Below are 27,150 nucleotides of genomic sequence, written 5' to 3'. Positions count from 1 at the left end.
CTAGACATCCATGGTGAAAAAGCGGTAGTCAGGGCCAGGGAATTGAAAGGTGTTGAGGAGATTGAGAGCAAGCGATGTGTTGCGGATGCAAGTAGAAAGAGACTGAACTAAGGGGGATAGAATGGAGTAGAGGGATGCGGATCTGAATTTAGTGGGGCAGAAGCAGGCAGAGATAATGGGCCTACCCAGACAGTCGGGTTAATACTGAAATAACCTTCAGTGAAAAGGTTTTTACATATACAAAGAAAAATTGCTGAATTGTTAATTTCTAAAATAAGATAGTAATTAACCTTTCCATATCCATGTTATATAAAATATTAGAATTATAAAGCTTTGTAGATACTGAAATCCTGATTTAATACCAACAAGTTCATCAATTCTCCTGTCTACTCAATCTTTACTGTCACAATACCATAGCGGGGCTCCAAAGCTGAAGCCTAACTGTAATCAATGCTGCAAGCACCAAAATTAACACCATAGGCTGCAAGATCCTCGTGGGAAGCTTTCAAGATCAATGGTCAGTGTTGTCACTTTGTCAAAGATAACAACTGTCATCATTACCAAAAAGCATTCATCATGCTTTTAATGACAATCTGCTTAGTGGCACTGCAGACAAATGCACTGTCCTGACTTCTGACTGGGTAGAAAGTCCTACTGTTTTAATTACCAAAAGGCTCCTAAAGGATGAAAGACTCCTAAGGTATGAATTCTTGTAAAGCATTCAATAATAGACAATATGGGTGATGGGGTGAAGATACGTCTCTACCAAAGGAGGTGCAAGGTTAGTCTGCAGGTCACCCCCTTGGGCAAGGTGTAGCACCCACTTAACAAACCCCCCCTCCCCAAAATCAGGGTCACGAGAAGCCATGGGAGCAGGTGGTGGATGGTCATACGAGCAGCTAGTGCATACATAAGCCCTGGTTATGTGATCACTGACGACAGGCAGCCAATCTCTGAAGAGTACTGATAATGGCTGGTGTCACCCATCTTTTAAAGGTGCTGCCCAGAGGGCAGAAATGGCAAAAATTACTTCTCTAAAATAATTTGCAAAGAACAATCATGGTCATGGATAAGACCATGATCTCCCATGTCACATGAAAAGGCACATAATGATGGCAAATAGGGAATGAAGAAATGGCTATAGTTCTCCCAGCTACGAATAATTTAATATTCATCAATCCAGAACGGTTAGGCAATGAGACTGGTGAGCTACAGGTACAGGCAGATGGAAGGACAGCTGTATAACAATTACAGAAACATAGCTAAAAGGACAGTGAAATGGTTGTGGAAAAAATGAAGTGGGGATTAAAAAGAGTCACAAACCAATTAAAAAAACAATTTATATCTACAGAACAGATGATGTGCTAGAAAGGTGAATAAATGGAATGACCCAAGTTGAAATGAGGAGCTAAAGAGTATATCAGCTTTCCGGAGGGCATCAGAGACCTACCAGAAGCTCACAGTGCAATAGAAGAATAAACATGCAGACAAATTACTGAGCTGCAAGGCAGGGAGTGGTGAGAGAACTGATTGATGGTACAGGTTCAAGCTAATTGGCAAACGGAATAGTTAGAGTGGGAGCATACTGCTTGAGAAAAGATAATTGGTCTCTAGGGCTCAATGCTGAGAAGGGTAGAAGAAAGGAAAACTCCAATCACATACTAAGATGACCATGGGCTAGACAGATAACTGTTAATTTGGCTGGCATGGGTATGGACCTCATTCTATTCTTTAAACTTCCATGATTTAAAGACAGGACAGATCTTTGGTGGTCAGTAAAAAGGAACAGGAGGCAGAATGTTTTAAACTTTGGTTGGAAAAAATAGTGTTAACTGTATGACTTCACTGCAATATAAAAGCTACAATCAGCATACGTCATGACAGACGTTTCTTTTAAGTGCACATCTACAGCAGAGTTGCAAACTAATGTAAACAAGAGACCAGACTTCACCTTCTTTCAAACAACACATGCAAAGTGAAAATGCAAGGGACAGCAGATAGACAAAAACACCTGTTTGGATACAGAAAGAGTTGGGTAATGAGGGATGGGGAATTGAAGGTTGCAAGTTCAATTTCAAGCTGCCCTGGGGCATTGTCAAATGGCTGGGTTAAAGGCCTATTTTCAGCTAGCAGAAGCTCAATTAATTGCCTAAGAACAAGCATCAGTTTTATCAGGAATATTCTGCAGAGACCAGAATATGGAATAATGGAAACAAAACAAACAAAGCTGTGCAGAGCAATTTAAAACATGAGGGAACTGCAAAAGTTAAGTATTTTAAACTCAGATTTCTTGTATATTTACACATCAAAACAGTTGTGTGATGTGTCTAGTATGGCAGTGTAGTGGGTAGTGCTTGTCACTTTCACTTTCATCTTCCACCGCTGGCTAGCAGTCTTGTAAGAAGGGGAGCTGAGTGTGCACATGTCCTGGTGCTCATGAACTAGATCCCCAGCTATGGGTAAATAGTCCCACTACCTTATGGGCAGCCTTGGGAGAGACGAAGGCTACGGGAGTAAACCCAGACAGCAAATCTGAAGTGAAGGCCCCCAAGGCAGCTGGACAACATTGAACATCCTTCCGACAGCTCCTGCAGCCAAGCTGGTACCAAACTTATTGCTTCATAAACTTTCCTTTGGACTACACTGGTGAAGCCGAGAGGAGAATCTTTTCGACTGGGCATCTCAGGATGTCCATAGCTTCTGCCTAGGCTTGTGATGATCATCGCCTATTGTCCTTTAAATCAGATGGATGCCAACCACCACAACCAATATTAAAACAAAAAGTAGTCATTCTGTAAAATAAAGAGCGGTCTAAATAATAGCGGAATGTTCCACAAAGAACTGCATTTCCAGCAGAATTGCAGGACAGTTGTTGTATCTAGCTTAAGGGTTCAGAACAAGGGATCACAATCTCAATAAATTGTGGAAACAATGCAGGACTGAGGTAAGGAGAAACTTCCTCACTGATAGGATAGCAGGACCATGAGATTCTCTACTGAAACACAGGGCAAGTTGCTGAATATATCTTGGAAGGAAATTAATAGATTTTAAAAGGCATCAAGCATTACTGCAAGTGAACAAGAATATAGTATTAAAATAGATGACTAACCGTAATTATACTAAATGGTGAAGCAGGGTCAAAGAGCTGTAGGCCTACTCCAGTAAGAACCGGAGAAAGGACATAGCTAGTGCACTTTAAATGCAGAGGCAAAGGAAATGTCTGTGACAGATTGGAGACCAATGTTCTCCAGTTAACACAGGGCTGTCGAGGAGAGAATGAAAGAAAACAAAATACCATGCTGGAACTGTGACAAGAATCAGTAGCTAGTAATCTGAAGCAAAAAGACAATATTGAAAACACTCAGCAGATCAGGCAGAATCAACGGAGAGAGGCGAAAAAAAAAAACTCACATTAGAATTGGCCAGTTCTAAACTGACACAGAGTGGCTGAAAAAAAATAGCAAATAGAAAAAGCAAGTGCTAAAATCCGGAAAAGCAAAATTCTGGAAATACTCGAATCACACAAGAGAAATAGGTAGTAATAATAAGTACTTTGTTGATTCTGTGGGAAATTATTTCATTTCAGCAACATTTAAAAAAACACATAATAATAAATTTAACATTAACTTATAAAGTACAAAATAGTAATATACACAATTTACCAATGTGCAACACACTGTGCAATAATAATGTATGAAATAACAGAGGCTACTGTAGGACAATGTGTGTTCTCCTGTCGCACATGGATGAACTGTTGTATATGCTTATTGCATTTGATAGGAAAGATTTTCAGGTCTGCAATTCTTCATCAGAATGGGAATGACAGAAATCACATTAGTTCCTAGTAGCAGAGAAGGCGTGGTAGGAGTGAGTAGAACAAGAGTAAACTGACAGGTTGAAACAAAATAAACAGGAGGAGTACCGGTTAGACTCCAATCATGCTTCCTTGCTTGTGTTATGTTCTGCCATCAACAAAGCTAGGGGACATGTCCAGCAGGCTTGACTATACCAAATGATAAAAAAGTAAATCTGAACCAAAATGATGATAGGCAGAAGTAGTCAGCTCCGATACAGTCAGTACTTCTGAAGGACAACAAACCTGAAATGTTGACCTTTGCCTTGTTTCTACAGATGTTGCCTGAACTTCAGGGTATTTCTCTAGCACATGCAATTTGCTCTGTTAATATTGTTAATCATAATTCCCACATACACAGATGTTTGCATTTCTTGATAGCTAATGACTATCAGAGACAAAAATCAGGCAGATTGTATTGAACTGATAAGTAAACCAAGGTGCATAGTAGTCAAGTTCAGAAAGATTACTATGGGAACACAAAATAAAAGAACAAAAGCAAGCTTGACATTTTGTAATTAAATAGAAACATTTAAAAAATACATTTTAAGCCCAACTGCATGGATTTTATATGTTTTCCTATTAACTAAACAATCACAGTCGTGAATTACTATTTTCCATGACAAATCTTGCTATCTTCAACAAAGTGAGCAAGCTCCAGAAGCAGAACAGCAGATTAAGCAAATTTAATTGCAGCACTCCTTAAGGTTCAAAGGTTCATTTGTTATCAAAGTATGTATCCATATACAACCCTGAAATTTGAATTCTCCAGATAACCACGAAACAAAGAAAGAACATGAAAGCCATTCAGAGAGAAACAGCAAACCCAGCCACCCCCCATCACGTACAAAAAAGAAAGGCATCCCGATCAAAGTGTTTGCACTGACGTAGGGAAGGAAATTTTCCTTATGTGAAGGTGCGTCAGATTACTCTAAAATTGTAAAAAGGGGTACAAGACAGTTATGTGAGTGGAGTATCAACTAACTTAAGGGTCATTTCAAGCTGAAATGCCTGATGCTGATATAGTAAGTTTAGCCAGGAAATTGGAATGAACATTAAGTTGTCATGCTTCAGTACATGATGTTTCTCTTGCCCAGCATGAAGGCTGCTCAAACTCTTAATGAAGCTGGAGAAGCGCATCATTACAGAGGGCTAAAATTAAATGATTATGAACTTTGGCCTTGACATATAGTTCCATCATGAGATGTGCAACCAATACTTCCAAGCCAGACAATTTATAAGACTAGCCTGAATTGTTTTGGTTTTAATGCAATGTTCAATATGATGAGTACGAAACAAAGCCAAGAATTAATAATACCTACCGCCGCTTTTAAGGATCAGAGAAAAGGAATTTCTCACAGCTTTTTAATAAAAGAGGAAGATATGCTTTTAGGTTGAATGTTTTTCTCCCCCGGGGACAAGCATCCACGTTTCTCCCACTACTGGATTTAATTTGATCACTATCAGCCCCCAACACGTTTCTCCCATTACTGGATTTAATTTGTTCACTATCAGCCCCCAACAAATTATGTCAAATCAATTGGTGTCAAATGGGAAATGCTACCTTGGTCATTTAGGGGATTAAGGTGTGTGTGTATATCGGGATATTCAATTATGCAAGGCTACTGAAGAGAAATCACATCATACCTTTAATTCTTCCTCCATTTCGGAAACTTTCCTCTCTAAAGCACGTTTTTCCTGAAACAGATTCATTGTACTCTATATTAGAATAAGGAATGCAGATAAGTATCTCTAGTTGTAACATTTTTAAATCAAACCACAAAAAAGGCATGACAGGTGACCATTTACAGTTAGCAATAGGCCATTATAGCTGCTTACGGAAGGCAGTCAGAAAGAATAAGATCTCTCCTGATCTTTATTTTCATCATATCCTAACTTTACAGATATGCAATCTGCGCTGGATCTAAAAGGAAACAAACCCGGGGGGGTGGGGGGGGAAGGAGGGGGAAAGAGTTGTAGGGGTAGCTTAGAATTGTACTGCCTGTGTTCAAACACTGAAATTATTACCTATTTTAAACACTTGACATCCTTTCTGGGTCATACTGCTCTCCCCTCTCTGCTGTACTAACATTTCTGGACAATGTACCTGTACAATAACTCAACATTAAGTAAAACTTCTCCATCATCATCAATGCAGCGGTGTACATTCTATCTCAGGCCAGTGTCAGGCAGGCACAGGAGGAGCTGAGCACTGTGATCAGTAGTCACGAAAGTGTGCATCTTGATGCCTTCCCTATCATTGTGGGAGATTTCAACCAGGCCAACTTGAAGAACTATCACCAACATATTTGTGGAACCAGAGGAGCCAAAACACTTGACCACAGTTATACCACCATCAAGAATGCTTAACGTGCCATCACATGCCCATGCTTTGGAAAGTCCTGGCTGTACTTCTACTCAAGACGTATAAGGCAGAGACTAAAGACCATAGCACCAGTGGTGAGGACCTAGGGCCAGGGGAAGTGGAGGATTGCTTTGAGTCAGTTGAGTGGACATTATTCAGGGCTTCATCTTAAGAAATGAATGAACATGTCACAGTTTCTCTGATTTCAAGACTTGTATAGATGAGTGTGTGCCTTCAAGAAATACTGGACATACCCACACCAAAAGCTGTAGTTGAACGAAGAGATTTGTAGTCTGCTGAGGGCTAGATCTGTGGCATTCACAACCAGTAATTCAGAACTATACAAGTAGTCCAGGTATGACCTACGGAAGGCTATTTTAAGAGCAAGAAAACAATTCCAGTTAACAGTAGAGATAGAATTGGATGCATGTCAGTTCTGCCAGAGTTTGCAAGCTATTACTCCCTTCACAGCAAAATAATGGCTGTGAAGCTTCACTCCCAGATGAGCTCAACGCCTTTCATACTCAATGGCTTGAAAGGGAATCCCTTAAGTATCGGATGACCCTGTGATCTGCCTTGGAAGCCAACGTCAGACCATCTTTCAAGAGGGTGAACCCTTGCCAGGCACTGAAAACCTGTGCCAACCAACTGGTGGGAATGTTCAAGGACATCTTCAATCTCTGACTACTGCATTCAGAGGTTCCCACCTGCTTCAAAAGGGCAACAATCACACCAGTGCCCAAGAACAGAAGGGTGAACTGTCTCAGTGACTATCAACAGTTGCACTCATATCCACTGTGATGAAGTGCTTCGAAAAGTTGGTCATGAACAAAATCAACTCCTGTCTAATCATAGACCTGGACCCACTGCAATTTGCCTTTCGCCATATTAAGTCTTCAGACGATGCAATCTCACGGGCTCTTTACTTGGCCTTGGATCACCTGGACAATAGTAATACTTACATTAAGTTCCTATTTATTGATTACAGCTCAGCATTCAATAGAATCATACTCTCAGTTCTAATCAAAAAGCTCCAAAATCTGGGACTTTATACCTCCCTCTACAACTTGATCCTCGACTTCTTCACCAGTAGATCACAGCCACTGCTGATCAGAAATAACATCTCCTCACTGACAATCAACAGTGGTGTACTTCATCAGTGGTGCACTATGCTCTCTACACCCATGATTGTAGCTAGGCACAACTGAAACCCCACCTATAAATTTGCTGACAACTTAACTATTGTTAGCAGAATTTCAGATGGTGACGAGGTGTCGGACAGGAGCGAGATAGATCAGCTGATTGAGTGATTATGTAACAACCTTACACTCAACGTCAGTAAGACCAAAGAATTTGACTGTGGATGTCAGAAAGGGGAATTCGAAGGAACACATACCATCCCTCATCAAGGGATAAGCAGTGGAAAGGATGAGCAGTTTCAAGTTCCTGTGTGTCAACAACTCTGAAGATTTATCCTGAGTCCAACATATTGATACAAAGTAGCTGTATTTCACTAGGAGTCTGAGGAGATTTGGTATGTCACAGAAGACTCTCAGATGTCACAGGTGTACTGTGGAGAGCATTCTAACTGGTTGCATCACTGTCTGGTATGGAGGAGCCACTGCACAGGATTGATAAAAATGCAGAAAGTTGTAAACTCAGCCAGCTCCATCATGGGCATTAGCCTCCCCAGAATTGAGGATACATACAAAAGGCGATGCCTAAAAAAGGTGGGACCTATCATTAAGAACCCCATCCAGGACATGTCCTCTTCTCATTGCCACCACTGAGATGGTACAGGAACCTAAGGCACACAGTTAATATTTTGAAAACAGTTTCTTCTCCTGCACCATTAGATTTCTGAATGGACAATGGACCCATGAACACTACTTCACTTTTTCTGCTCTCTTTTTACATTATTTTTTATAACTCTGTGTTACAATGTACTGCTGCAGCAAAACAACGAACTTCACAACATTGCCAGAGATTTTAAATCTGATTCTGATACTCCTGTGTTGTTTGTTTACTGTTAGCAATAACCAAAGTAAAAATAGTACACTGTAATAAAGCAAACTCTTGCTCACTGAACTAAATTAAAATTCATAACTCAAGGAACAATCTGTTTTTACACCTATAATAAAATGCACAGGTAACATCATAGATCACTTGGAAAGGTTCGCTAGTTCTTAATATAAAATGCAACACAATGTGATGTAGGCACAGGAGATGAATAGTTCTCATTAAATGCTTATGGAAAGTTCCCATTTTTGATTCAAATTATATACATTTTAAAAGTAGAATTAACATACCCTTTTTTCCATCTCTAGCATTGAAGACTTATCGGAAATCCTTTCCTGCTTCTGAAATAGACATGCACATTAGTCTGCACTGAATAACCAACATTGTCTTCTCTATCACAATTTGTTTTTAAAAAGGGAATTTTGCAAGAAAATCCTGTAATTTCTGAACCTGAGTAGTTTTCTCGAGCTGGGCTTTCACGTCAGCAAGTTCAAGTTGCGCCACTTGCAGTTTGGCTTTAAGTTTATCATTTTCTGTCAAGGCCTCTTCATACAACTTTAAAACAAAAATAATCAAATTCAAAAACTCCATTAATGAAGAAAATTTCACAATTTAATGATGTAATTAAAATAAATAGCATACTTTTTTAAAAGGTTTGCAGTTACTAAAAGATAAAATTGTGCTTTCTTCCACATCCATCGTTAGATTCAATCTTTGTTGCTTCCAGAAGAGTGGTAGGCTTCCTGAATATAGTCACACTTGGGTGAAAATTTAAAATGTTCCTAATCAGTTTGTACACATTAAAACATCCTCTTGTTTTCCCAAGCAGACCTATTATTTAACAATCTCCCAAGAATTAACTGCCAAGAATGCAGTAAACTTGGATTGTTGTTACAGAACAAGTTTTTTTTAAATGACATCCAGCTTGGAAAATGCGATTTGTGCTGAGATCATGCTCAACTTTGTACATTTAATATTTTCTTGTGAACAAGTTCCTTATTCATATTGTACGAGGACTGCTTGGCCCACATGTGGGTAGATGAGTTTGGAGAGAATAGGCAAAGCAGCTAGAAATTCTAAATCAAAGTGTTCAGCAAAATAATTCAATTTTGGTGGAGAAGGATCCATTGTTGTGCAGCAGTTGAAGCAATGGTGTAAGTGAGAAATGTTGACTATTATATGATTCAATGTGGGCCAAAGTTCACTGAGCTGTTCTCAGTACTTTTTCCACTGATCCTCTTTAATCATTCAGCCACTGGGATTCATTTATATTAGTTTATGGACAGTGGAACAGAAGATTTGACTACTTTGTTACTATAAATGGAGTTGAATGATCAATTCCATTTTTTAAAAAAACTGGCAAAGCCAAAAAGACACTGAAGTTAACATGCAGTAAATAAATGTTTTCAATAATTTTCAGAGTTTCACAAAGATTGCCCAGGTTTAGAATGCAATTTACTGTAACAATTTAGCCATGCATAAAATATTACTGAATAGCAGTGTTATTCTTTTTGATATAATGCCTTTACTTATTTTTTGTAGCATATAATGTTCATATGTATACTATTTGTAATGTACAAATGAGAATAATGCTACACTTTTAATTATTTTAACAAATTAAAGTTAAGCAGGCTTCAAGTTTCCTTAACTCTTTACCAAGAAACCTAAATGTTTATTCACTACAGCCAATAATAAGAATTTAACACTCTTCCCCCAAAAATTTGCTTCCAAGTACTCATGACTGATAGGGTTTTATGTTGCTCCAACATTGAATTAATCTCTCAAATTGGCATAATCATATTTGGTCATATTCTTAAATAGTTACAAAACATATGCTCAAATTTAGCAAAATTTCAATTCAAAAATTAGACATCTTCCAAGCCTTAAATCAGAGGGGTCTTTACAAAAATTGGACAAACGCAATTCACTAATGTTTCTCCATATATAAACACAGGTCAACATTCCTGATTGATTAATTTCACAGGGCAATGCCTACCTATTATTAGTATTAGATGAATTTACTATGAAACAAAATTTCTCCAAAAGCACATTTATTGCTCAGGATTAACATACAAAGTTTTGAGGAAAAAAACCATCCTTATTGTTGCAAATAATTCAGTCCACCCAGTAGTAAGCCTTTCACGTTCTATACCAAATCAATTAGGAATGTTATCAGATAGACTGAGGCACTTTCCCTGAAAAAAATGGTATGTCAAGTTTATGATTTTTGGTGCAATTTCTCATAAATAACACACTTCTTTGTGGTAGCATGTCAAAATGCGCTACCTTGTACATAAAGTGTAGTACCAAGCTGAGAAAAATATCCAAAAATCTTTAAACCATTATACACAGAGTATTGCAGTATTTTTTTTAATCTGGCAACTTTATTGAAAATGCAAATTCATATAATTTCACAGAAGAAATAGTGACAAGGGGGATAAAAACTTCCATGTTGAGTAAGACAGGTTTGTCATCTTTTAATGATGTATGAAACTTAGGGAAAATCCAGATTTATGGATTGTTTTCAGTTATAATAGTATCACATGAATAAACAAGATAAATAATTATACCTTCTTATAATCCTTTACAGCATCATCTTGCTCTGGCTTACTGAGGGATGACAGTCGATTCTCCCTGCGCGTGTAGGAACTTGTTCGACTCAATAGCCGGTCACTGTAACTGTCAGTTGATGAACCCGAATCCAACCTGAGAGAAAAAGTAAGTACAAATGGAACAAACCAAACCCGCAATGAAGCTGCACACCTGCTACATTTTCATGCAACTCCAAGTCAAATTCATGCAAATGATTATAAAACAAGTGGATTAGAGAATTGAAATCTAGTTATGAAGGGTCAATATTGCATATATTTCTACTTTATAATTATTTCACTATTCAATTGAAACATAAATATCATATCTGAACGTTTAAAACATAAGCAAATGTGTTATAATTGATAAGGTAACTTTCAATTAATCCAAAAATAACTCTTCGAGAACATTCAGACATTTTGATATGCTTTTTTACTGAATTAATGTTAAAATGATACTTAAAGAGACAAACAAGACAACCAATGTTAGTACACAAAGTACCCAAATCTCATTCCATTAATAATTGCCCATAGAGTTGCTGTGATTAATGAAAACAGTTTCTTTTTCCATTTCTCTCACACAACAAAATGTTGTACATGCTTTTGGCAGGTTCCAAGAAATATGCAGTATTTAACCCGCAGCCAACTTGAAAAATAGTTTATAAAAATGAATAGTCAGAACTTAAAATGTATAGCAGTGTTCTTACCTGCTGAGACGATCATGCTGAAAATTTAAAAGCAAAATAGTTTAGTATATTCATGAGAATTTCCAAACAATTTGCTAAAGAAATATGATTGGCTATTTTTGTCTAAGATTAAAGGACAAATACCATACAAAAGCAAATTTGCAATTTAAACCTACAAATACTGCAGGTAAAGAAAGTGAGTATCTACACTTTGTAACTGTAATCGCTTAACCGCTGCAGACGCAGCTCATTTGAAGCCTGCCATGCTGGGTGTTTAAGCCCAAAGGAACTGATGATGTGCCATAAGAAGCTATGTTAAATATTATTTGACACAGAAAGCCATCATAATCCTGGAAAATATTGGTCAAGTTTCATTCCATTATTTGCAATTAAGTACTTGGGTAGCACAAAATGGTATACTATTTATTTAGTCTGGAAAAGGGAACAAAGCAATGCGAGCTCACCATTTATATCCAGCTGGTTGGATAAGCTATCAATGCCGATCTTTTAAGGTCAAGGCTTAGGCCTAGCAACTGGCTATGGAATTGGTTATAAACTGCAAAATGTAGATTGAGAAGATACGCAATTGTATTTAGGTTCAAGTAAAAATATTCATTTATAGAAATATTCATTTTGTGTTAAATTCCAGTATTTCTAATATGACAGAAGGCACCCCCATTTTTGCCAATGGCAATCATATTGTTACAACGATATTAATCAAAAGCCAAGTACAGTAAAATTCCAATAATCTGCATCCTTGAGACATTGGTAACGTCAGTTTAGCAGATTTTCCATTCTGTTACATGTTGCTCCTATTACTAAAGCATCTTTATCTCATTTTTGTTTTAAACAGGTCAGACAATGGTATTTTTTCCCAGTGAGTTTAAAGGGAGATGGACTTCAGACTGATTTGAGTTGAAAATCTACCTGGTGTTCTGGAACCAACCTTAGCTCTGACTGCACACATAACCCAGACTGGGTTCCAAAGCCCAGCTGCACTCCACACCCTTGGCTCTGGCCACATCCTTTTTGTATTCAGGAGTCCCAGATCCAAACCTGGACTAGAGACTGAGCTAGATGCCCAACCACAGTGGGATTTCCAAACAACTGGATACCAAATTATTAGAATTTTGTTTGAAATTTTGTAAGAATAAAATTATATAAATGTTAAAGAGAATACAAAATACAGCTTTATAACAGTTCAGAATAAACAGAATCAAAAAAAGTTGCTCTTAAATTAAGTTTACAAAGTTCATGAAACCAATGGCTATCAACTCCAAACATTAAATGTATTGTTAAGATGTGTTAATTCATCAACCTAGGGTTGAAATGCAGACTATGGCAAATAGGTATATGTGGTACTCTAATAGAGAAAAGAATTTAAAAAATAGTTACTTAAGGCCCATTGTCTATTCAAGCAGTATTAATTTCTGTGCACTGGTATTTCCACTAACTGCTTCTGCTGAATAAGCTTTAAAGTCCATTCAAATCCAAAGTTGGGTACGTATTCTTGCAACATGCTTTATAAAACTGTCAACAGCAAAGACGATATCTTGCAAATGTATAAAAGCATACCATATATTACAGCAAGTGTTCTCCTTAAAATCTGTTTGCCATTTTTAACAACTTATCCACATCAATTAATAGTCACAATAAACAAGACACTTTTTAATATATGTACAAACCCCACTTCCAGAAAAGTCGGGATATTTTCCAAAATGCAATAAAAACAAAAATCTGTGACATGTTAATTCACGTGAACTTTTATTGAACTGACAAAAGTACAAAGAAAAGATTTTCAATAGTTTTACTGACCAACTTAATTGTATTTTGTAAACATACATAAATTTAAAATTTGATGGCTGCAACACACTCAACAAAAGTTGGGACAGAGGCATGTTTACCATTGTGTTACATCACCTTTCCTTTTAATAACACTTTTTAATCGTTTTGGAACTGAGGATACTAATTGTAGTAGATTTGCAATTGGAAATTTTGTTCCTTCTTGCTTGATATAAGACTTCACTCCTCAACAGTCCATGGTCTCCGTTGTATGATTCTCCTCTTCATGATGTGCCATATATTTTCAATAGGAGATAGATCTGGACTGGCAGCAGGCCAGTCAAGTACACGCACTCTGTGTCTACAAAGCCACGCTGTTGTAGCCCGTGCAGAATGTTGTCTGGCATTGTCCTGCTGAAATAAGCATGGACGTCTCGGGAAGAGACGTCGCCTTGATGGCAACACATGTCTCTCTAAAATCCTAATATACGCTTCAGAGTCAATGGTACCTTTACGTACAGGCAACTCACCCATGCCGTGGGCACTGATGCACCGCCATAGCATCACCGATGCTGGCTTTTGCACGTTTTGCTGATAACAATCTGGATGGTCATTTTCATCTTTGGCACGGAGAACTCGACGCCAGTTTTTTCCGAAAACTAGCTGAAATGTGGACTCATCTGACCACAGCACACGGTTCCACAGTCTTTCGGTCCATCTGAGATCAGCTCGGGCCCAGAGAACTCGCCGGCGTTTCTGCATAGAGTTGATGTATGGCTTCCTCCTTGTGTAATACAGTTTCAAGTTGCATTTCTGGATGCAGCGACAGACTGTGTTGAGTAACAATGGTTTTCCGAAGTACTCCCAAGTCCTGGTGGCCATAATTGTCACAGTAGCATGACGGTTTCTTAAGCAGTGCCGCCTGAGGGCTCGAAGATCACGCGCGTTCAACAGTGGTTTCTGACCTTGCCCTTTACGCACTGAGATGTCTCTGAATTCTCTGAATCTTTTCACAATATTATGTACTGTAGATGTTGAAATACCTAAATTCTCTGCAATCTTGCGTTGAGAAATGTTCCTTTTGAACTGACTAACAATTCTCTCATGAATTTTGTCACAAAGGGGTGAGCCACGACCCATCCTTGCTTGCAAAGACTGAGACTTTGATGGACGCTGCTTTTATACCCAGTCATGATACCTCACCTGCTACCAATTAGCCTGCTTAATGTGGAGTCTTCCAAACCGGTATTACTTGAATATTCTGTGCACTTTTCAATCTTATTTTAACTCTGTCCCAACTTTTGTTGAGTGTATTGCAGCCATCAAATTCTAAATTTGTGTATATTTACAAAATACACTTAAGTTGGTCAGTAAAACTATTGAAAATCTTTTCTTTGTACTTTTGTCAGTTAAATAAAGGTTCACGTGAATTAACATATCACAGATTTTTGTTTTTATTGCATTTTGGAAAATATCCCAACTTTTCTGGAAATGGGGTTTGTATATATAATTGTATGAGGAGCTACATGTTTCATTTCCTCTCTCATTTTAGTGCCATTTTAATGAAAACTGTTCTCTACAGAACAGAATCGGGTTTATTATCACTGACATACATTGCAAAACTTGTTTTGTGGCAGCAGCGCAGCGCAAGACAAAAATGACTAAGTTACAAATAAATAAATAATGCGAAAGAAAAATAATGTGGTCACTTTCGTGGAATTATTTGTATTTCAAATATGCTGCCCTCATACAACTAATACTAATTTTCTGAAATTTACTCCTAAGCAACACACCTTCAGGAAAATTGCAGCTCAAATAGATTATAGGGAAACAAAATTTACAGTTTTACTAACTCTACTGAATCCAACTGTTTTAAATACCATCGTACTTGGAATGCATAGAGTATCTTAGAAATCAGGTTAAGGTTTAAGCTGATGGTAGTTGCTGGTAGTATAGGATAAAGGTAGAGGAAAGGAGACTCCAAAGTCTATAATTAGTCCCCTTACAAAAGTTTCCAAAAGGCACAGGTGTTTAAAAATTGAAATTTTAGTCACTTCCATTATGTTTACAAGTATTCATTTCCAATACCTTTTTATTTTTTTCCTTCAGTCTTGTGGGATAACAGAAAATAACTATATTAAAAGAAACAAAAGTACAGCCTACTTGGACCATGTGTTTATTTCAAAAAAAAATTTCTTCCCCAAATTCCCCTTCAGTTCGCCAATTTGACTGTGAGGTTCAAAGTAAATTTATTATCGGAATACGTGTATTCCGATATACTACATTGAGGTTAATTTTTCTGTCAGGTACTTAAGGGAAAAATATAATGGAATTTTATGAAAAACTATACATAAACAGACAAAGACTGACAAACAACCAATGGACAAAAAACAAACGGTGCAAATAAAAACAGTACTGAGAACATGAATTGCAAAAATCCTTAAAAGTGAGCTTGTAGATTGTGGAATCAGTTCAGATTAGTGGTGATTGAAGTTATCCACACCGGTTCAGAAGCCTGATAGTTGAAGGGTTAGAATTGCTTCTGAACCCAGTGGTGTGGCATCTAAGGCTTCTATACATCCTGCTCTATGGTAGTAGTGAGCAGGCATGGCCTAGATGGAAGCCCTTGATGATGCTTTCTTATGGAAGTGCTCCCTGTAAATGTACTCAGTGGTGGAGAGGGCTTTGTCTGTGATGGACTGGACTGTATCCACAGCTTTGTGCAGCTCTTCCATTCGTGGACAATGGTGTTTCCATACCAGGTTGTGATGCCACCTGTTAGGATATTCCTCACTGTGTATCTATAGAATTTTGTCAACAGTTTGGTGACATGCTAAATCCATGCAAGCTACTAAGAAGATAAAGCATTGTCATACTTTCTTTGTGATGACACTTGTGTACTGGTCTCAGAACAGATCCTCTGACATGTTGATGCCCAGAATTTAAGACTACTAAGCCTCTCCACTTCTGTTCCTGTAATGACCACTGGCAAATGGACCTCTGGATTCTTCCTCTTGTAATTGGCAATCAGCTCTTTGATTTTACTGATATTGGGTGAAAGGTTGTTGTTGTAGCACCACTCAAACAGATCTTTAATCTCCCTCTTTTGTGCAGATTCATCATCTCCTTTGAATTGGTCAACAACAATGGTATTGTCAGCAAACATAAATAAGGCATAAATACAGTGCTTAGAAAGTAAGAAACAACTGCTTAAGTGTGGGGAAATAATTGCGAGCATAAAAAAGTCAAGAACTTAGGATCAAACTTAAATTTAAGTATCTGAAGAACCTTATCCTTTCTTGTTGTTACATAAAGTTTCAGAGAGGAGTCATAATATGCATTTCTTTTTGAAAAAGAAACAAGAATCAGTTGCTAACCATCCAATATTTCTGCGTCATCTCATATTAAGTTGCACTGACTTCACAGTTCTCAAATTTCAATTTTTTAATGTGGAAAATAAAGAGTCATAAGAACCAGACAGTCCAGGACAAACTTCCACCCAAAATGGCATATGCAGCTCCTATCCAAATGCCCTTTTAAATAGGGAGGTCTAAGCCAGCAGCTCATTTGCTGTCAAAAGCTGTCAAATGCTTTTGACAATTTAAATGTCTTACAAACTTACAAAATAACGGATTTAAATAAAAGCTAAAGTATTTAAGAAAACATTAAAGCTTCAACTTTTTTTGGGAATAAATAAATGTCTGTATGAAGAATTATACATGTCTTTACAATACTTCATACAGACATGAAGTACAGAAAGTGCTTACTATTTTCTACAGGTCCAGTGACTTTCAAGCAAAGAAAGTCATTATTCAGACACTAGCTCTCCCTGATAAAAAAGCTATGGGTTGGATGCAAAGTGCATCCAGAATTACTTTTAAGTTACTGCTCCGCCTCTGGATGTAAGGCGGAGAATTCCAAAAGCATGGTGGATCAATCATACTTGCTTCCTAATTCACGTATTATCCAACAGTTGGCTAAAGTTAACATATGGGAAAAAGTAATGTGTAATTATAGATACTTTATTGATCCCAAAGGAGATAACAATGTCACAGCAGTATTACAAGTGCACAGATATAAATATTAGTTGAGAAGAAGGAAGAATAAAAAATAAGTTACTACAAACAGTCTAACAGGAGGGGCTCATCACTTCCCTAACTATAGGTTGACTCGTTAGAGACTAAAAGCCAAGGGCAAGAATGACCTAATCTAGCGCTCTTTGGAGCAGCAGAGTGGTCTTAGTCTATTACTAAAAGCGCTCCTCTGTTCAGCCATACAAAGGTGACTCAATAAAATCCATTTCTCTTAATATTTCACTATAACAGTTTAATCAATGTGAAAGGCCAGAATCACTTAGGACATTGATATTTTACCTAGATTTATTAAGGATCTCAGCCCAAAATGTCAGTTTTTTATTTCTCTCCATAGATGCTGTCCAACCTGCTGAGTTCCTCCAGCATTTTGTGTTACTCAAGTTTTCATTTTGTACTTTTTATACATTTCTATTTGCTTTTATAAAAAAGATGGATACTGCCATGGATATTCCAATGGTCAGATTCAACCATTATATTAGTACGTGTAATACTTTGGCCTGGGGACCAACAACTGAGCCTGCTGAAATCTCAGGCTTCAGAGACATGGCCCTTGCCAACAAATCTTATTGCATGAACTTCCATATAAACATATGGAATACTTATACTTAAGTGATACTTACACTAATTTTGTTCACCATAATACTAGGTACATTTCTGATTCAAGTTTACAGGCCATTAATACAAAAAACAGCACTGAAGGAAGTCAAGTTCAAAACTTTAAGTACATAATCCATTTTTTAAAAGTTTGAATAATTTTTAATTAATATTGCTTCGTCACTTTTTCCCCAATGTTTCAATTAATAGATTACAATGTATTTATTTACTCAAAAAATCTTTACAGCAGGTGATATTATAAATGCCTACAGCACACTTACCAGGTCCTGACCTGAAAACTCACTCCAGGTCTTCAGCATGAAATTTAACCAAGCTGCCCCTTCAATGAAAGTTGCGATCTCCAGTGGAGTTTCATTTTCATAACTCCCTGGATAGAAATGTCAAATACTGGAGGGCATAGTTTTAAGTTAGGATGAGGAAAATTAAACAGAGATTTTAAAATAAACAGATGTAGGTGACTGGAACACATTATCGCAGAGGTAGAGGAAACATACAATAGCAATGTTTAAGAGGCATTTAGGCAGGCACACGGTCAAGCAGGAAATTGAGAAATGCAGACCACATGCAGTTTAAAATGGCATCATGGTCTACACAGACAACTTGGGCCAAAGGACCTGGTCCCTGTATGAAAGGAACCAGAGGTTTGGACATTTGGTGTACATGCTTGGTTGAGGAGCCAATGGTGCAAAGCTACCATCTGCAGGAATGTGACTGAATGCCTCTAGGACAGAATCCCACCTAAACGCAGTGATACCCTAGCGTCAGGGATCACTGGTTGGTCTCTGGTAACCAGCCAGTGAGAAGTGCCGTTGCTACTAGGCTGCAGCGCAGGCAGACAGGCGTCACCTCTAAACCCATTCAGCACAATGAATGTTCATGGGGAACCCGGTGTCAAAATACTCACAGGCCACCTAATTCATTATGACCAGCTGGACACAAGAGATCATATCCATTGTTCATAAATTAATTGTATACTTAATGTCATGCACTTTTTATAGGGGGCAATCCAACATTAATTCCTTGACAAATGAAGAACCAACTCAATTTGAGGAATTTCAAAATGATTCCAATGCCTGTTTATACAAAATGCCACTCACTGTACCTTGAATGTTATGTTATGGTTAAGTATTATGCTAATAAAGTTCAAAGGTTACCAGACTGCTCAGTACCTCTAGTTAGAAATAAACTTGTACACTGTTTAAAGTATTTTGTCAGTATTTTGAAAGGGTAACTGCCCAAAATGACTTCACTGACACATTAGGGAATCCGATTTTGAGCCCACAATTCTAAACACTACAGTTTCAAAAAATTAGTCCAGGACATTTCATGAAATACCCAATTAATTTAGTCTGAACGCAATTTTCCTATGTGACTAGTGAAGTTCCTTGTCAGCAAAAACAGAATTTCAGAAGATTTCAACAAAATAATGCTCCTTCCCCATCCCCCATCAACATCTCATTTTTCTGACTAATTCCCCTTGAATTCACACCATTACGAACTGAATGTTTAGAACAGCCCAACTAGATTTCTATAAATATCGTGCTATTTTAAGATCAGCTTGGAGTGATGTTTGAAGACACAGTTCCTTAAATTGGACTCTGTTCCTTTCTCCCACAGATGACCTGATTGAAGACAGATACATGTCCTCCTCCACAGTAATCTCCAGTGCAAGGACCCACAAAACAATCTGGAATACTTTATCCAGCCGATGTACTACTTCTAGAATTTCTGTACAATATAGTGGATTCCGGTTAATTGGGCCATCAGTTAATTGGAAACAGCCGTTTATTTGGGACAATTCTTAATGAACAAAACTTAATTGAGACAAATAGCTGGGATTCCCTTTGATTGTTTGGGACACTACACCACTTAATCGGGACTGCTGCTGAACAGTTTTGAACTAGCATCAATCATGTGCACTTGTGCAACCATTAAAGTCTACACGATGTTTTTAAATACCACCAATTGCACGTGCTTGTGTTCAAAAGGCAGTGATTATTGTCATTGATAGTGGGCAAGAAATAAGTAGCAAGACAATTCAGATCTGTTTTGCTCACTATAGTTCAAGCTTGGAGATGCCAGAAACGGATATTACACATTACAGAGCAAAACATTTTTAAATAGAGCCAGTTATGTGTGCTTGTGTTATGTTACCCATTTGGACACATGGACAAAGATTTTTTTAAAAACTGTGATTTTTGATCTTTTTGTAAAATTTACTTTGACTTTATGCAGGAAGGTTTTGAAGATAGTCCATCATTTTCACGAGGTGTCTGCGTTGATTTCAGTTAGTCAATAAAAATGTGGCAGCAAGGATTCTTCAATTGATAACTATTATGAACTGATACAGTTTTATAATACTGTAGTATTAGTAGTGTTCTAATTTCTACTGTATTTCATTTAAATGCACATGTTTCTCAATTAAACAGTTTGTATTTTGTTATGCCTTTTACTACTTCCATGAAACGTCAATCTAATTGGGCAGCTGCTTAACTGGGTCAAAATGGTCCTGTGCCCCAAATAACTGGAATCCACTGTATAATGAATTAACAAGTGTGGGACAACTGCTTGACAAAGGAACTGCTCATTTTGATTTAAGAATTTAAATTCATAGAATTACACAGCACAGAGCCAGGCCCTTGACTCAACTCATCCTTGCTGACCAAGTTACCCAACTAAGCTAGTCTCATATCCCCTGACACCCTACCTATTCAGGAATTTGTTTTACAGTCCTTTAAAGCAATAAAATAATTTGAAGTAGCAAATGACAGAGAAATATTATTGCAGGGCAAGAGACATTTGAAAAGAACAGGCCTTGAGTGAGTTTTATTCGAGCCATAGCAAGAACAGGCCTTGAGTGAGTTTTATTCGAGCCATAGCAAGAACAGGCTTAGGCAAGCATTGGTGGATGTTCTAAGTAAGTTTCTCAGAAGTTTTTTTTCTCCTTGTCTATTGGTACATAAGATCGTGTGCTGAGAATGGATCCAGAGTTAGTGAACTGTTCTTTGTGTAAAATATGGGAACTCTGAGAAATGTCCAGTCTTCCCAATAGCTATTATCTGTACAACTTTGGTTCATAAGGGAGAATGATGAGGTAATAGATGGGAGCTATAGGGAGGTAGTCATCCCAAAGTAACAGGAGACAGGTACCTGGGCGACTGTCAGGAGAGGTAAAGGGAATAGGCAGTCAGCGCAGAGTACCCTGTGGCCAGTCCTCTCGATAATAAGTACATCACTTTGGGTACTGTTGGGGGATGGGGGAAGCTGCAGGAACTGGGTCTTTGGCACTGTCTGGCTCTGTGGCTCAGAAGGGAAGGGGAGGAGGGGAGTGCAGTTGTGATAGGGGATTCCATAGTTAGAGGAGCAGACAGGAGATTATGTGGATGTGAAAGGAACACCCGGATGGTATGTGCCAGGGTCAGGAATGTTTTGGCTCTGGTCCACAGCATTCTAAAGTTGGAAAGAGAACAGCTGGAAGTCATGGTATGCATTGATAGCAACAACATCGGTAGGAAAAGTGTGGTCATTTGGAAGAGAGAATTTAGGGAGTTGGGTAGAAAGCTGAAAAGCAGGACTCCAAGGTAGTAATTTCTGGATGCTGCATATGCCTTGTGCCAGTGAAGGTAAGAATAGGATGATTTGGCAGATAAATGTGTGGCTGAATGAGTGCAAGGGGCAGGGTTTCAGATTTTTGGATTATTGGGATCTCTTCTGGGAAAGGTACAAACTGTACAAAAAGGACAGATTACACCTAAACCCAAGGGGACCAATATCCTTCACAGGCTGGTTTGCTCGAGTTGATGGGGCGGGTTTAAACTAATCCAGCAGGGTGCTGTGAACCAGAGTTATAGGGATGAGATGGTATACAAATACTGTAGATGCAATAATTGTAGATTGGAAGGGGACACTAGTTGGAGTTTCTGGGAGCAATTTAGAAAGCACAAGATAGATACATTCCAAGGATGAAGAAATATTATAAAAGGAGGATGAAGCAACCGTGGCTGACAAGGGAAGTCACAGAAAAAAATAAAAGCAAAAGAGAGAGCATATAATATAGCAAACATTAGTGGGAAGTTAGAGGATTGGAAAACTTTTAAGAAACAGGAGACAACTAAAAAAGCCACAAGGACAGAAAAGAAGGTAAGCTAGTTAATACAAAAACTGATACGAAAAAAAATTTTCAGATATACTGTATAATGAGTAGAAGAGAAGCAAGAGTGGATATTGGAACACCAGAAAATGACACTGGAGAGATAGTAATGAGGGAGAAAGAAATGGCGCGCACACTTTCTGATGATTTTGTGTCAGTTTTCACTGTGGAAGACAAGAGCAATATCCCATAAATTCGAGTGTCAGGGGCAGAAATAAATGCTGTTCCTATTCCTAAGGAGAAGGTGCATGGGAAGCTGAAAGGTTTGAAGATAGATAAGTCACCTGGACCAGACGAACTTCACTGCATGATTCTTAATGAGATTGTGGAGGCATTAGTCATGATCTTTCAAGAATCACTAGATTTTGCAATGGTTCCAGAGGACTGGAAAATTGCAAATGTCATTCCACTCTAAGAAGCGAGAGAGGCAGTAGAAAGGAGATTATAGGCCAATTTGCCTGATTACAGTAGCTCGGAAGATGACGTTTCTTGGTATTTGGAGGCAAATGATAAAATAGACCTAAGTCACCATGGTTTCCTAAAGCGGAAATCTTGCCTGACAAATTTGTTGGAATTCTTTCAGGAAATAACAGGCAGGATAAACAAATGAGAGTCAGTGATGTTGTTTACTTGGATTTTCAGAAGGCCTTTGGCAAGGCACCACACAAGGCTACTTAAGATGATACAAGCCCATGGTACTACAGGCAGGGTACTAGCATTGACAGAAAATCGGCTGACTAGCAGCAAGCAAAGAGCAGGACTACAAGGAACATTTTCTAGTTGATGCGGTGTTCCGCAGGGGTCAGTGTTGGGACCCACTTCTTTTCACATTATACGTCAATGATTTGGATGATGGAATTGATGGACTTGTGGCTGTTTGCAGATGACTGGTGGAGGGACAGGTAGTGTTGAGGAAGCAAGGAGTCTGCAGAAGGAATTAGAAAAATTGGGAGAATGGCCAAAGAAGTGGCAGATGGAATATAGTGTAGGGAAGTGTATGGCTATGCATTTTGGTAGAAGAAATAAAAGCATACACCATTTTCTAAATGGGGAGAAATTTCAAAAATCAGAGATGCAAAGGACTCAATTGTGCAGGACTCACTAAAGATGAACTTGCAGGTTCAGTTGGTGGTAAGGAAGGCAAATAAAATGTTAAGATTAATTGTGAGAGGGCTAGAATATAAGAGTAAGGATGTAATGCTGATGCTTTATAAGGCATTGGTCAGACCACACTTGAGGAATATTGAGAACAGTTTTGGGCCCACATCTAAGAAAACATATGCTGGCACTGGAGAGGATCCAGAGCAAGATTACAAGAATTATTCCATGAATGAAAGGGTTAATATATGAGAAGCGTTTGATGGTTCTGGGCCAGTACTTGCTGGAGTACAGAAGACTTTGAGGGAGTGGGAGGGGTTTGATAGATAGAGAGGACGAGGAGATGATGTTTCCTGCAGTGGGTTAGTGTGGGACCAAAGGGCACAGCCTCAGAATAAAGGGACGTCCATTTAGAATGAAAGTGAGGAGGAATTTCTTTCGCCAGAGGATAGTGAATCTGTAGCATTCATTTCCACGGATGCTGTAGAAGCCAAATCATTCAAGTATATTTAAAGCAGAGGTTGATAGATCTTGGATTAGTCAGGGTGTCAAAGGATAAAGGGTGAAGGCAGGAGAACGAGGATGAGAGGGATAGTAAGCCAACCACGATAGATCGGCAGTGCAGACCCAACCATGCGAATTGTCTAATTCTGCTCGTGTCTTTTTGTCTAAATGTTGTAAATGGACCTGCCTCTACCACTTCCACATAATCAACACTCGTGTCGCAAACTTGTTCTTAGTTCCCTTTTAAACTTCCCCACCCACCTTTAATCTATGGACTATGGTTCTGGATTCCTCAACCTTTGGGGGGGGTGGGGAATGAGACTGGTTATTCACCTTACCTATGCCCCTCATTGTATTATGCACCTTTCAAAGGTCTTCTCTCTCTCTCTCTCTCTCTCCTCTACGCGCTCCAGGGGAGGATAAAAGTGCCAACCTATTCAGTCTCTGCTTGGAACTCAAGCCTTCCAATCTCAGTAACATTCTTGTGAACCTTTTTGGTATCATTTCCATCTTAATGGCATCCTTCCAAGAACTAGGCAACCAAAGCTGCAATCGTTGGTCTCACTAACGAATCAGCAGCAATTAAGAAAAAAAAAGGCATTTTCCATAGCAAAAAGCTTTACAGGCATTGCAGAATACCTGTGCAGTGAAATCAACACAAGATTCACTTAACTGGTACAACATGTTCCCTCACCTTAAATTTCTATAATTCCATGAATACTCAGAACGAATGTAGTTGCTTGATCTGCTATTTCGACCAAGTCAAACCATTTTTTTAAATAAGCCAATACAAACAATGTAAATGTACTTAATGAGAAAAATACTTGTGTATTGCAATTTCACAGTGATTGCAATCGGTTTCAAAGTTGTTCTGTCAGTATCTATAATTTGCAGAGTATTAAAAATAACAATCTGATTGTTTCTTGCTAATGCTGGTAAACTACAGACTGATCTGTATGATATCGAAGTACTGATGGTCAAAGATTCAATGAAAATTGCTTCAAAGTCTGATGATTGGACCCTAAAATGTGATGGCTATTCGAAACCAATCCAAACGCTGCTTTCTTGAATCTTTACCATCTTGAGTAAAAGTGGCCATTGCCCAGCCAGTCAATTATCAGTAGGACCAGCAAACAAAAGGATGTACAAATTTAGGATAAAATATTCAGTGTAGAAGAATAACATTGACAATAATATTTTCCATACCACCACTGCTTTTATTAATACATATAGAGAAACTGTGTTAATCGCCTACAAATCAGACAGAACATCCCTACATCAATCTACCTTAAGCATATCCCAAAAGCACTTTGAGGGCAAAAGTATTTTTGAAATGTGGTCACTGATGATAATAATAATAATAATAATAATATAATGACTAGATGGACCATTTTTGTTTTTAAATGTCATGCTGACTGAGAAATCAAGATTAGTTTGGCTACCCTACCAAGGATAACTCACATGTGCTTTTTTGAAAAGTTGATATGGGACTTTGTGAATATTCAACTGAAAGAGTTCACAAAGAGCCTTGGTTTCAAGTCAGACAAGAAAATAGGACATCTGAATGACAGTACTGGACAGAAACACAGCAGCTGAAAATTTCAGCAATTGTACCTGAATTTATGAATTTGATTTGGAGGCAACAATATTTCCAATTAAGCTACATGTATATTCAAATAGATATATGCATATTGATTTGACCTTAATATCTGAACATCATTATTTCTAACTAGTTGCATTTTATTGTTGCCCAAATAGAACATAGAAGAGTACAACAGAACCTAATCTAATAAACATTTAAAATGATCAAACTGACAGCAGCAAGTTGAACAATAACATCATTGTCAGTAACTCCCCATAGAATTCAAACCCTATTTATTAGTTGGACTTTATGCAATTATTTCACTTTGTGCAATTTGGGATTGGGAGAATTGCTCAACACTACATTTCAGGGTCATCACAAAAATTCAAACCTATCAAGCACAATTGTTCATCACTTCAACATATCCATAATTTTATTTAATAAATCAAATCTGAAACCAAAATTAAAAGACTCCAAAAATAAAAGTCAGTCAAAACATGAAATAAGTAATGAATAGAATAGTGAAAGAGGAAAGGAAGGAAAGCAAAAAGTTTGTTTTTTCTTTTATGCTTCACACAAAAATGTACATGAAATGTTAGCATTATTACTAACAAGATACAACAGAAACAGTGTATCTGAATATTGGACAAAGATATCCAGGACTGTTTATAATGTTGGCCTTAGCTACGTAGTCCTTCAGATTCAAATGAGGAACTGCCCCAAATATGTCCTGCCGCAAGGCATGTGCTGGCTCTAAAAGGATTAAGGTGAAAGATGTATACATTTTAAAAAAAAAGGTAAGTGAAACGGAGAAGCTGATCAAGCGAAAGAACTTCTCATGGATGGAAGCTTACTTCACAAAAGAATTTTAGAAACAGCATATAAAGTATATGTAAATCAGTATACCCTGAGACATTTCAATTTACCCCCCCTAGATACTTACTCTATTTTATTTGCGTTTGATAATAGACACATTCTAGTTTGATTTGAAGTTAATTTTTTGACCAGATTCTTTTAAAACTGATGAAATTCTTGTAAGCTTAATGTATGCATCAAATACTGAAAATATTTCCTGCTCTAACTGATAATTATTTAGAATAAAATGAGCATAACCAGTCTTGTCAGAGCATTTGCAAATAAAAGGAAATTAGAATTTTGAATTGTCAAACGATTCAATGAAATGAATATTGAAGCATTTCAGAATTTCAAAATTATGGATCCATAAAAATTGTAGTTTAACAAACACATTCACAAGAAAATAAATGTTCTTTAAGCACATAATACACAAATCCATTCATTTTAAGTGGCCTTTTGATTAAAAATTCTTTAAGATTTATGATTACTTCCAGCAACTTTTGTGCGCTCCAAACCCCCTCAAAATGTGAAGCAGTACAGAGCCTGTTCCACAACAGTTGTTTCTAATTATGACATCATTATCCCACAAAAACTTCCCATAAACTGTCCCTGTATATGCCTAAGGAGACCACACAATTAGAATTGGCATTAAATGAAACTGGTTACAATAAATTTACTTATTTTCCTTTGGATTATTCACCTATTAGAAACCCTGTTGTATTTTCAATAAAACTATTACTGAGGTGAATCCCTTGGGAGTACATATGTCATTGCCAACTACTGGAAAGGAAAACATGAGCTCACACTTCTCCGAATCAGCAGTAAACAGAACCATACAAATCGGACTTTCAAAACACAGGACAGTATTTGATCATTACATTTACTATCTGCTCCATCTAAAGATTCGGTCTACTCGACAAAATTAAGTCTAGCAGGCAGTAAGCAATAATTCTTTAGGA

The 27,150-nt window shown here is 37.7% G+C and overlaps 1 protein-coding gene across 1 annotated transcript in view; it reads right to left on the bottom strand.

Annotated features, from left to right (window-relative positions):
• The window catches only part of LOC140209922 (protein phosphatase 1 regulatory subunit 12A-like), a 249,168-nt gene that overhangs the window by 12,896 nt on the left and 209,122 nt on the right, over positions 1-27,150 (bottom strand). The window contains exons 18-22 of the mRNA XM_072278585.1: positions 11,533-11,549; positions 10,808-10,943; positions 8,688-8,792; positions 8,528-8,578; positions 5,501-5,551 (exon numbers count right to left, since the gene is read on the bottom strand). Coding sequence (XP_072134686.1) covers positions 5,501-5,551; positions 8,528-8,578; positions 8,688-8,792; positions 10,808-10,943; positions 11,533-11,549 — 360 coding nt within the window. The remainder of the gene's footprint in view (positions 1-5,500; positions 5,552-8,527; positions 8,579-8,687; positions 8,793-10,807; positions 10,944-11,532; positions 11,550-27,150) is intronic.

The sequence above is a fragment of the Mobula birostris genome, chromosome 14, assembly GCF_030028105.1.
Source record: "Mobula birostris isolate sMobBir1 chromosome 14, sMobBir1.hap1, whole genome shotgun sequence".
In the NCBI taxonomy this organism is placed as follows: domain Eukaryota; kingdom Metazoa; phylum Chordata; class Chondrichthyes; order Myliobatiformes; family Myliobatidae; genus Mobula; species Mobula birostris.
This window is presented reverse-complemented; position numbering and strand designations above follow the sequence as displayed.